The sequence below is a fragment of the Macrobrachium rosenbergii genome, chromosome 3 (assembly GCF_040412425.1).
Source record: "Macrobrachium rosenbergii isolate ZJJX-2024 chromosome 3, ASM4041242v1, whole genome shotgun sequence".
Lineage (NCBI taxonomy): Eukaryota > Metazoa > Arthropoda > Malacostraca > Decapoda > Palaemonidae > Macrobrachium > Macrobrachium rosenbergii.
This window is the reverse complement of record NC_089743.1, coordinates 5263464-5276041: the sequence shown is the minus strand read 5'-3', so window position 1 is coordinate 5276041 and position 12578 is coordinate 5263464. Positions and strand designations below refer to the sequence as shown.

At 41.3% G+C, this 12578-nt stretch overlaps 1 protein-coding gene across 1 annotated transcript in view; it reads left to right on the top strand.

Annotated features, from left to right (window-relative positions):
* Positions 1–12578, top strand: part of oxt (Xylosyltransferase oxt) — a 242815-nt gene that overhangs the window by 132648 nt on the left and 97589 nt on the right. The window contains exon 6 of the mRNA XM_067126572.1: positions 843–985. Coding sequence (XP_066982673.1) covers positions 843–985 — 143 coding nt within the window. The remainder of the gene's footprint in view (positions 1–842; positions 986–12578) is intronic.

Sequence of the window (12578 nt, the reverse complement as noted above, 5' to 3'; positions counted from 1 at the left end):
TTGATCTCTAATATTTTTCCATGACTTTAGCTTCTTAACACTAATGGTATATTTTAAAACAACAATAATAACAACGTATTGGTTTGGTTTACATCTTCCATATTTGCCTGCAGCCTGCCTTTTGTGGGGCATGATGTCCCACAATATTGGTTTTGAGACATACTGCACAACTATTCTTGACTTTGCTCAAGAATTTCCAACATTGTGGCAAGGGCAACACAGTTTTCTTCCACTTAGCAGTTTGCAGTGCCATCAGCAACAACAATCACACTCACACCAGAGATATGACCACTAGCAAAGCTTAGGGAACACCAAGAAAAGCAAAAGCTTTCGTTGTATGGAACCAATAACTCTCCATATAACAAATATCATTGACTGCAGTTGAGAGAAAAGGCTTCACGCCTAAGTTTTATTTATTACAATTTCCATTCGAACACACTCGAGACTTGATCCTCCCTCCTTCCCTTTATCATCAAGTCAAATAATGTTCTTACAATACTAAGTTTGCTTGGCTGAACAGCAGTATTATTTGTCATCCTATCCAGAACAGTTTGATCATAGCTCAGCATGCCCGTTCACACGTGTTATTTAATTTGCATTTTGGCCATTTACAGTAGCGCAGTTAAATACATATACATGGTCACAGTGAGAAACGTGTGATAAAGGGCATAATGTGGGTAGGGAAGTGCAAATGATCGCAGGGTTATTGTAGTAACATTTGTAACTAGGGAATTGAAAGTTATGATAATATCCTATTCTTTCTATTGCTGTAATTTTATTTTCTTGTATGACATTCATTTATTATTTTCTCATGAGATTTTCTTTTTTTTCTTTTCACACAGAAAGGAATGCTTTTGTGGTAATGAGGAACTGCCGATGAAAATGAAAGTGTCAGATGCACTTTGTGCCATGCCTTGCACAGGTGATGCTAATATCTTCTGTGGTGACTACCTGCATATGAATATATATGAAACTGGTTTAGCAAGTGAGTACCATACCATTTATAGATAAAATCTTTTATAGGTTATCAAGTGGATTACTTTTAATATCCAAAAACTTGTGGATTATTTTTAATATCAAAAAACTTTACCAAGTTAGTATGGCCAGATTGTCTGAGATGTCAGTATGCTCTCAAAGAGTGGTCGAAATTTCTTCATAGTTGTAATTTCTTCAAGTTTTCATCAGGATGATTTGCATGGTAAAATCTGTGATCAGTATTTTAAAACTGTTGATTAACTTCTGTAAGCCAATTCTTAGTTTTATAATGACTAATCTTTATATCAGTAATTCATTGTTCCTTTAAATACTTACCATTCATGATGTGCGCATATTCTCCGTGAGGAAGAAAAAACTGAATGCAAAAGGACAAAGCACTTGAAATTAGCATATCAGCCTCTCCAATTCATGAGCATCAACATATATAGCACTGCTATAAATGAGGTGAGTTTTGAAGTTCTTTGAATTATTGGAACAAACTAACTCAAAACCACAGGCAGTAGAGGTAATCAAAACACAGAGAGTAGAAGTGATCATAAGATTACTAATACTGTGCAAGTCTTGTAAGCAGAATGTTTTCCAATGATGGTCTGAATATCATTACCAGTTTTGGGGAAAAAACTATCACTACATGAGAAATCTGCTTTGAAAAGAAAGACTCAAATAGGCTGCTAACATCCAGACAGAACATTAATCTAACATTGACGGAAAAAAGACGTAAAGTATGTGGCATTGATTGGACAAAATTCACCACCACTGTGAGCAATTTTTTTTTAAAAGAAAAGATCATAGTACCTGCTGATATCCTGATAGAACAGTATTCTAATATTGGCAGGTAGAGCAAAGTATAGAAAGAAATGTCATATAAATGCCATCTTTGCACGTAGATGGTCATCAGAACAGTTATCTACCCTTTTGGCAGAATTATGTGACTTTTTTTTTCAGCTGCTGCAACGAATGGTATGTGAAAGTCTAAATACAACACATTATTGTTCTATTGTCAAACACAGAACTCAGAATGATTAACTAAAATATCACCTGGACATGGTGAATCATGAAGTGGGACCATTGCACAAGATAGGCCTAGCTATGTCTTAGTTCTTGAGTCCAACCTTTTAAATTACTGGTTACTCCACTTACCAGTTTCATCTGTTCCTGGTTGCTGAAAATGTTAAGGTTCATTTAATTGTACGTATATTATTGTATAGGGGGGGATGTGGAGGTTGCATATTGAGGGGTTAGTGGGAGGACCCAGGAAATTGTGGAGAAGCAGGTGAGAGATGGATGAGACCTAGACCTGATGGGATTTCATGTCGAGAAGAATAAAGAGAACCGCTTGCATCCTGGAGGATCCACCCATTTGAACCCCCTTCACACTCAGTTTCCTGAATTCGCTGTCACAGTCACCCTCTTTCGTCTACATACACTTGATACATGCCCTTCCATTCCACATTCGACACACTTCGCTCTCGGTTCTGAACACATTCTTGCATAATGCCCATTCTTACCACAGTTGCCACATATTACATTCACTCGGGTACCCCTACAACCATTAGCAATGTGACCCACCTGTCTGCACCTGTAGCATTTAGCCTAACCCCCCTATCTTTCGTACACTCACTTACCAAATGTCCCGATTGCCCACACCCGAAACACGCTCCTAAAGCCCACCTACACTCATTCTTTGTATGTCCTTCCTTTCCACATCTAAAACACTTCTCTGCCGACTTCCACTCACCAACCTTCCCTTTGTACACTACTATCCCTAACCTGTCCAACCCGTTGTTCCTTTACAAACCCACCATTCATCCTCACTGGCACCTCCACATTACTTGCTCTTACACTCCTATCTATTACACTATCTGCCATTCTCATTGGGCCCCTCAACACTGCATCCCTAAAGCTTCCAAACTCTGGCACTCTCTCATCTACCCCAGCCCTTACACTCACACTTCTGCTCTCTTTTATAACCCTGTCAAGCTCATAATCTTCTACAATTTCCAAAGTTTCTCCCCAGGTCAACCTTTCACTCGTCCATCTTTTCTTCTCCTTCCGCTTCGAGTTCACAAATTCTCTAACTCCTTCTGGCACTGTCCCTAACAACTTCCGTACTAACTCCTTACATTCATCTATCCCATCATCCCCAAACTTCTTCCTTGCCAATGTCTCCAGCCTACAAGCATACAGTGACAAGGTTTCCCCAGCTTTTATTCTTGCCTCATCAAATTCATTCTTCCTGTTATACTTAACACTCGCTTTCATACGCCTCGCTTGCTCAACTAGTCTAGCTTTCACCTTGTCATACTCAACATCTCCCACACTCATAATAACCCTATACATATCAAGCAAAAACCCAGTCAAATATTCTCCTAATTCTCGTGCCCACACTCTCTTACTCTCCCCATACTTATCCTGACAAAACCTTTCATACTCCCTAAAGAAATCATGCACATCCCTCCTTCCATACTCATCATACCTTTCACACCGGGGTACCTCCCTCACATACATAGCCTTTCTCACTTCTTTCTCACTTTCACTCTCACTTTCACTCTGTCCTTTCATACCCTCTTCCAAATACAAAGAGTCCACTTCCGCACTTACATTCATCTTACTCATTACACTCTTCTTCTTCCTCTTTTTATCCACCTTTATCCATTCACCTCCATCCACCTCACTATCACTAGTATCTTCACCCTCTCCCTTCTTTCCTGCATTTCCCACTTCCTTGCCCTTCTTACCAGTTTCCTTTCCTTTTCCCTTCTTCCCTTTTTCTTCTCCTGACTTATCCTTACCTTCCCTCTGTTCCTTCCCTTGCTTTTCATTCCCCTTTTCCTTACCCTGCCTCTCATTCTCTCGTTTCTTACTTCCTATTCCCACATTACTTTCATCACTCACGCTCCCATTCACTTCTTCCTCCTTTTCTTTCTCTCTCGCCCCTTCACGCGTTCCAGAGGACCTGCCTCCAACAGCCCCTTCTCCAAAAACACCCTTGAATATACCTTTCACCATTTCTTCCACACTTTTCATCATTCCCTCCAACTTTTTATCCACCCTCTCTTCTGTTCTCTCTTCTGACTCTTTCATCTCCCCTTTCATTTCCTCTTTCGCTCCTTTCACCAATGATCCCATCTCTTCCAACTGAAGCCTCAATCTCTCATTCTCACCCCTCAACCATGTATTCTCCTCTCTCAACCTCACCAGTTCCTCTTCCATCCTTCTCTTCAGTCACACTACCAGCACACAGCACACCAAACCACAAAACAAAACAAAACTGAGAACAGACCCTCCACCAACAATGAACAAAAAAAAAAAAGAAGAGACACATGAACCATATACACAACAAGAACAGTACACTAACAAGAAAAACCAACAACTCTCAAAAGCACACAAAAAAACTGTCCAAGACCAAACGACTGACCGGCACTAGCTCTGACTCAAGACTCACTCAAAAACCGAAAAATCCTTCACATATTCCACAAACAGACAAACTAAAGCTTGATCCCTCTTCCAAACAAACTAAAGACTTGATCCTCTCTTCCAACAACTCTCTCTCTCACTCACTAACGACAATTCTCTCTCTCTCTCTCTCTCTCTCTCTCTCTCTCTCTCTCTCTCTCTCTCTCTCTCTCTCTCTCTCTCTCTCTCTCTCTCTCTCACACACAAAACGTTGGGAAATGCTAAATACAAACAAATTTATTCATCCCTCTATAACAGAATAGAGGCTGGCAGACCAAGTACGGAACATGGACAAAAAAAACTGGCTCTCCACAACAGAAAGAGAGGAACTGGAACGAGAAATAACACCCAGCAACGAAGGACAAGAAGATAAACTAAGAGACGATACCACAGAAGACAACAGGAATGACGAGCTACCAAACAACAACACACAAGGAAACACCGAAGATGTAACAGAGAGGTTGGAACGAGTGGAAAAGATCAGACAATGGATGAAGCCAGGTACAGAAAGAACAGATATCCCCTTCATGAAAGCCTACAACACAAAGAGGCTAAGGGAAAAAACAAGTGAAGTTAATGAAATAATGAGACTAATCCACACCACCAGTATCACAGAAACAAATAACCTGGCATATGCAGGAGCAAGACTAGTTGTGGAACTCATGGGGATACAAACACTAACACCACCATCACAACCAACCCAACAGAAACCAAAACAGCAACTGCCTTGGAAAAGGCGCCTGGAAAAACAAATCATGGCGATGAGATCTGACTTGAGTAAACTGAAAGAGATGGCAGAAAAGAGGCTAAGAAGCAGGAAAATAAGAGAGGAACTGAATGAGAAATACAGAGTTCAGGAGAAGGGACTAAACCACACAGTAGAAGATATGAAACAGAGGTTTAAAGCTAAAGCACATAAGAAGCAACGGTACATGAACAGGAGTAAAGGATACCAACAGAACAAACTCTTCAGAACCAACCAGAAAAGACTATACAGCCACCAGGAAATTCCTGAAGCCGAACCAAGTAAGAGACTCTGGGAAAACATATGGAGCAGTCGGGTATCGCACAACAACATATAACATGGCTCCAGGATATCAAGACAGAAGAAATAGGGAGAATGAAACAAAGATTCGCCTAGATCGCAACGGACACAGTCAGACACCAGGTCCTGATGAAGTCTATGCATACTGGCTAAAAAACTTCAAGGCCCTACACACATGAATAGCAGAACAACTCCAGCATTGTATCACTAACCACCATGCACCCAATTGGATGATCAGTATAGAAAGACAAGAACAAGGGAAATATAGCAAGTAACTACAGGCCTTATCACCTGCCTACCAATAATGTGGAAGTTACTAATAGGTATCATCAGTGAAAGGCTATACAACTTCCTAGAGGATACAAACACCATCCCCCACCAACAGAAAGGCTACAGAAGGAAGTGGAGGGGCACAGAAGACCAGCTCCTAAGAGACAAAATGGTAATGAAGAATAGTAAGAGAAGGAGAACCATCCTAAACATGGCATAGATTGACTACAAGAAAGCCTTCGGCATGATACCGCATATTGGGCTAATAGAATGCCTGAAAATATACGGGGCAGAGGAAAACACTGTCATCTTCCTTAAAAATACAATGCACAACTGGAATACAGCACTTACAAGCTCTGGGATAAGATTAGCAGATGTTAACATCAGGAGAGGGATCTTTCAAGGCGACTCACTGTCCCCACTACTCTTCATAGTAGCCATGATTCCCATGACAAAAGTACTGCAGAAGATGGATGCTTGGTACCAGCTCAAGAAAGAAGGCAACAGAATTAACCATCTGATATTCATGGACGACGTCAAGCTGTATGGTAAGAGCATCAAGGAAATAGATACCTTAATCCAGACTGTAAGGATTGTATCTGGGGACATCAGGATGGAGTTTGGAATAGAAAAATGCGCCTTGGTCAACATACAAAAAGGCAAAGTAACAAGGACTGAAGGGATAAAGCTACCAGACAGGAATAGCATCAAACACGTAGATGAGACAGGATACAAATACTAGGGAATAATAGAAGGATAGGATATAAAACACCAAGAGATGAAGGACATGACAGGAGAGGATATATGCAGAGGCTTAAGGCAATACTCAATTCAAAACTCAATGCTGGAAACATGACAAAAGCCATAAACACATGGGCAGTACCAGTAATCAGATACAGCGCAGGAGAAGTGGTGGAGTGGACGAAGGCTGAACTCTGCAACATAGACCAGAAAACTAGAAAACACATGACAACACACAAAGCACTTGGGTGTAAATACAGACAGACTATACATAACATGAAAGCAAGTGGGGAGAGGGCTACTAAGCATAGATGACTGCATCAACATCGAGAGCAGGGCATTGGGGCAATATCTGAAAACCAATGAAGACGAGTGGCCAAGGAGTGCGTGGGAAGAAGGACTGATAAAAGTAGACGAAGACCCAGAAATATACAGAGACAGAAGAACGAAAAACAGAACAGAGGAATGGCACAACAAACCAGTGCACGGACAGTACATGAGACAGACAAAAGAACTGGCCAGCAATGAAACATGGGAATGGCTACAGAGGGGAGAACTCAAGAAGGAAACAAAAGGAATGCTAACAGTGGCACAAGAACAGGCCTTAAGAACCAGATATGTCCAAAGAACAATAGATGAAAATAACATCTCACCCATATGCAGGAAGTGCAGTATGAAAGACGAGACCATAAACCACATAGCAAGCGAATGTCTGGTGCTTGCACAGAACCAGTACAAAGAGAGGCATGACTCAGTAGCAAAAGCCACCCACTGGAGCCGGGGCAAGAAACACCAGCTACCTTGCAGTAATAAGTGGTATGAACACCAACCTGAGGGAGTGATAGAAAACGATCAGACAAAGATCCTCTTGGACTGTGGTATCGTAACAGTTAGGATAAGTATCAAGACCTGAAAATCGAAATGAGAAGGATATGGAATATGCCAGTGGAAATTGTACCCATAATCATAGGAACACTAGGCGCGTTCCCAAGATCCCTGAAAAGGAATCTGGAAAAACTAGATGCCAAAGTAGCTCCAGGACTCGCCTAGAAAAAATGTGCTACTAGAAACAGTGCACACAGTGAGAAAAGTGATGGACTCCTAAGGAGGCAGGATGCAGCCCTGAACCCCACACTATAAAAACCACCCAGTCGAATAGGTTGACTGTGATAGACCAAAAAAAAAATAAATAAATAATATAAAAATAATAATAATAATAGCAATACAGTGAACTCCTGTATTCGCAGGGGATGCATACCACACCCCCCCCTCGAATAGCTAATACCTGCTAGAACCTTTCTAAAAACACTTAGAACTGCCTATGTTGATAGTTGAAACACAAAAAAACTTAAAAATGCTTATACAGGTATTATCCTCCTTATGATTGGGTTAGGTTCCAAAAAACCCATTGTTTGTTGGAAAAAACATATCTCGAATATAGCCTACCCTACACTATGGTATTCAGTACCATGGATACAAATATGGTAGCCTAGCCTATACTATAAAGCGCACTCTATACATACACGGTATAGCAGTTATTAATATCAGCTAATTCTGGAGGTTCATGCAGAGTGACTTTTGATAATTCAATACAAAGAGAAATTGAATAACAAACAAGAATTAGCTTAGCCTACACTATGGTATATTGTATACATATACGGTAGCCTAGCCTACATTATGCTGTACTCTGTATTCACATATAATACTGTATTATATAAACATCAACATTACAAATCTGCATCTTTTCCATGGAACATTTAAAATATTATGCTTTACTTCACTGTATCCAATAATATTGTATATATATTCTTTTATTGCTTTTGTATTATAAACTACGATCATAGCGATCAGTGTTTTGGTTTGGAAATCGATTACTCAGTAAGTTATTTCGCCGTAATTTAACTCAGTTCAGGGCGCTCTTCTTCCTTCTAGTTAGCGTAAATGAATCTCTAGATACTTTATATATATAAGGGGCAAGGTTATTTTTTGTTATAGGAAGTGTTTTTAAGTCGAAATATAACTTAAATACGTCTCGTTGTGAAATTAATTTAGCTGTTTTTTTTTGTTTTGGGGGTGGTTGTTTTGTGTAAAAAAAAATCAAGATTCTGTTCTCTATTTTTACTTGATTTCATCATAATACGAGCTTTACATATTTATCGTTTGTAGGCATAAAAATAGCAGTAATGTGTTCTTTCATGCCCATAGTTTTGATTAAAATACTTTCTCTCCAATTTTAATTATGGTTGAGTTTCATCAACGTTGCCGATGTACGATAATTTATAGTCACTAGCAGCGTGAACATTGTTTTCTCAGCTTCAGCTACAACTTGCAGTTTAATTGTAGCAGTATATTTCCTTGCCGATCTTTTATCTATACTGAATAAGGGTATAATGTAAAAATATATCAGTCCTAGTCTACTTTACGTCATTTGTACTATAACTACGGTAATTGTTTATTACCATACGATAGTTGAAATACAAGCAAAAGGGCTGTTGTTATCTGATTTGGTGATAAGCCAAACAACAGTTTCTGTTTATGGCTGTACGCATTTACGCAAGAGTATAACGTTACTAACAATACTTGTATCATTCTCTTTTACTTTTTTAACTAGAAGATGGGATAAGATGGAGGAAAAGAAGTTGGTCTATTATAATTTGGTCTCTCTCACTGCCTGATTGTATGCTGCTGCATGCACCCACATGAAATTTAAAAATATTTTATAAATATTGTCATATCGGTATTAATTGCTTACCCCTTTACATAATTGAATTATCGTAAGGCGAATTATCGTCACTCGAGAACTAGCTGAGTATTTTAATAGTTTTATCACAAAAAGTGCATTTAGTCATGAAAATGAGATGAAAATACAGTAATTAGTGAATATTTCTCAGTGAAAAATACCGGGAATGGGCAAATTTTCAGCGAATAATGCATATAAATGTTCCATAGAGAAATCCGTGAATAGGTGAATCTTCGAATCTTGAGACCACGAATATGGGGTGTGTACTGTAAAAACAATAATTCTTGTTAAAGAGAATGGAAGCATCAGTGGAATTGATTTTATATATGGTCTTCTCAATTCTTCTTATTATTTTCTTCTCATAGGGATGATCTACTAATAACTGGCTGATGTTCATAGTCTGGATAAGGAATTGGTTTCTTGAAATACTAAATATATTACATAATGAAAAAAGAAGTTGAAAGTGGCGTTTGATTCCCATATAGTTTGCAAATTACAGAATCTGGAAATCAGGATTATTCTCATGTAGAACCTTCGTCATCGTTGTAAGGGCATAGCAGAATTCCAACATTTCCAACCGTATCATTGGTTCATTCTCAAGGAAGGTGGGCTTGTTCTGGTTGGAATGGGGTCGCTGGACAGTATTTATAGTGTCCCGGGTGTCCCGTGTTGCGAGGTCTGAATTTTCACTGGCTGGTTGTAGGGATTAAGTTCCTGAGCCAAACCGTCTCCCAGAGGTCGATGCTCGCACTGGTCTCTGCGTGCGGACGTTGGAAACTGGGAGGGTAGTATTGAGAAGGTCACTGCCAGTAGATGGGGGCACCACCTGATTGGTTTGTTTGTTTGGCTCTGGGGTGCTGGCGGGCGGCGCCCTACATACCACCGTCAGAGGGAGAGAAGTCTCCTGCATGGTGTTGAGGCTAGGTCTCACAAGGGAGTGTTTCACAGGGAATACAAAGAGGACAAGTAAGCCCTTCGAAATATCATAGAAGGAAACGTCTCCCCTACGGACCCTGCAAAAAGGGTTAAAATTGTAATTGATTACAAAAGCAAGAAGACTAGCAGCTTGATCATGAAAACAACCCCGACCCTTGCAGTACAGGACCCCCTGAAGAAAACTAGTGTGGTCTATCAATACAAATGCCCTGTCACCTACATTGGGATGACCACGATGAGATTTTCCAAGAGGATCTCTTGCAACGCTCAGGAAGGTGCCATCCATAACCATGCTAAGAATATTCACAATCTCAGAATGACCAGAAAGGACATAATGCCTAATATTGGAATTATTGATAAGGTGGCAGACTACCGCTGCCTCTGCCTCCTGGAGGCCCTACACATCAGAAAGGAGAGACCTAGCCTCAACACCATGAAGGGGACTTCCCTCCTCCTGATGGTGGCATGTAGGGTGCTGCCCGCCAGCACCCCAGAGCCGAACAAACGAACCAATCAGGTGGTACCCCCATCTACCGACAGAGACTTTAGAATGAACCAATGATATGGTTGGAAGTGCTGGAATTCCGCAATCAAATGCCACTTTTAACTTCTTTTTTCATCATGTAATAAAATTAGTATTTCAAGAAACCAATTCCTTATCCAGGCTATGAACATCAGCCAGTTATTAGCAGATATCAGCCGTGATGAGAAGAAAAAATAAGAATTGAGAAGACCATATATAAAATCAGTTTCACTGATGCTGCCATTCTCTTTAACAAGACATGCTTGAGAGAGGGTCTGTTACCTTCATATAATAATAATGATAATAATAATAATAATAATAATAATAATAATAATAATAATAATAATAATAATAATATGTAGGAGGTAGTTCTCGTTGAATGTCGATTAGTTTTGCCCTCCTTGTTAGGGCATCATTCAGGACAGGATCGCAGGATGCAATGGCTGTAACTCGTGGATTTTGCGTCTTTTATCCGTGTTTGTTGGATTGTGGACTTGGTCGCTTCAATTTTCATTGGCTATCTGGCCGTGACGTCATTGGAAGGGCGGCTCCTGATTGGCTGTCTTCTCCTCGATCTAAGCCTACTGCTGATCGGCGATGGTGCGATTTCCTGAGGAAGGCGGGTTAACCGACCGTTCATATTTGAAAATATGGTGCCTCTGCCTCCCTCAGGTGTTGGAAGGGCGTCTTGGGCGAGGTTAAAGTCATCCTCGATGTCAGGGCGTCTTTGGGTCGTGAGGTGGATGCAAAAGGGCGATCTTGCAGGTCATCCTCGGGTGAGATCTCACTGGCGATCACCTCGGTGCTCTGGAGGTCGTCCTCGAGGGGCGTAGGTTGGGATGCGGGTCTTGCCTGGGTGTCCTTGGCTTTCCTGACAGCTGTAGGGAGAAGGAAGGCCTCCTGAGTTACATTAAGGCTCGGTTTTTCCTTCCCTATGTAGAGCGCCTCTAGGATGCAAAGACGATGAAGGTCAGGGGCGTTGTCAATAATCTCGAAATGTACGACAATGTCGCTGCGGCGGATCCTCTGGTTGTGGGCAGTCTTCCAGTGATTAAAGATGGTTCCCTCCTGGGCATGGCAGGAGATCCGTTTGGAGAGGCGCATGGATGTCATACCGATGTAAGTTCCGGGGCATCCTCGGAAAGGGCACGCGTATCGGTATATGACATTCGTCCTCTTCATGGGATCTTGGGGAGGGGCAGGGTTGTTCTTCATCACTAGACTGCACGTCTTCTTGCTCCTGTAGAAGATAACCAGTTGGATCTTCTTGCTGCTGTCGGTGGGGGTGACGTTGTCCCTAATGATATTTTTCAGGGCCCGTTCGTCCTCCTTATATCGTGAGTGGTAGTTCCCTTTGTAGAAGAGGGTGATCATCTCTGGTGTGTCTCGTCTCTCCTCTTGGTTATACCACTTCTCCATCGTCCTTCTGTAGGCAGCCTGAATGCTCCTGTTGGGATGACCATTATTAACTAATACCTAGGAGGCCCGTTCCATTTCACGGTGAGTGTCGGTCCGCGACGAACAGTGGGTAAGGGCCCTCCTGGCGTAGGCGATGATGGTGGAATTCTTGTATCTCTTGGGGCACTCGCTGTCGCCGTTCAGGCACATACCAAGGTTTGTAGGTTTGGTATACACCGTGGTAGAGAACGAGTCCTCCTTCAGCTCAACAAGGACATCCAGGAAGGGTAGGTGACCATCCTCGCTATGTTCAATGGTAAAGCGGAGACTGCTGTGTCGGTGGAAGGCTGCACGCAGTTCATCAATCTCTTCACTGGAACCGGCACGTAAAAAGGTGTCATCAATATACCGGACGTACATGGATGGCTTTGTGATCTCTGCAAAAACCCTTTCTTCCATCATGCCCATGTAAA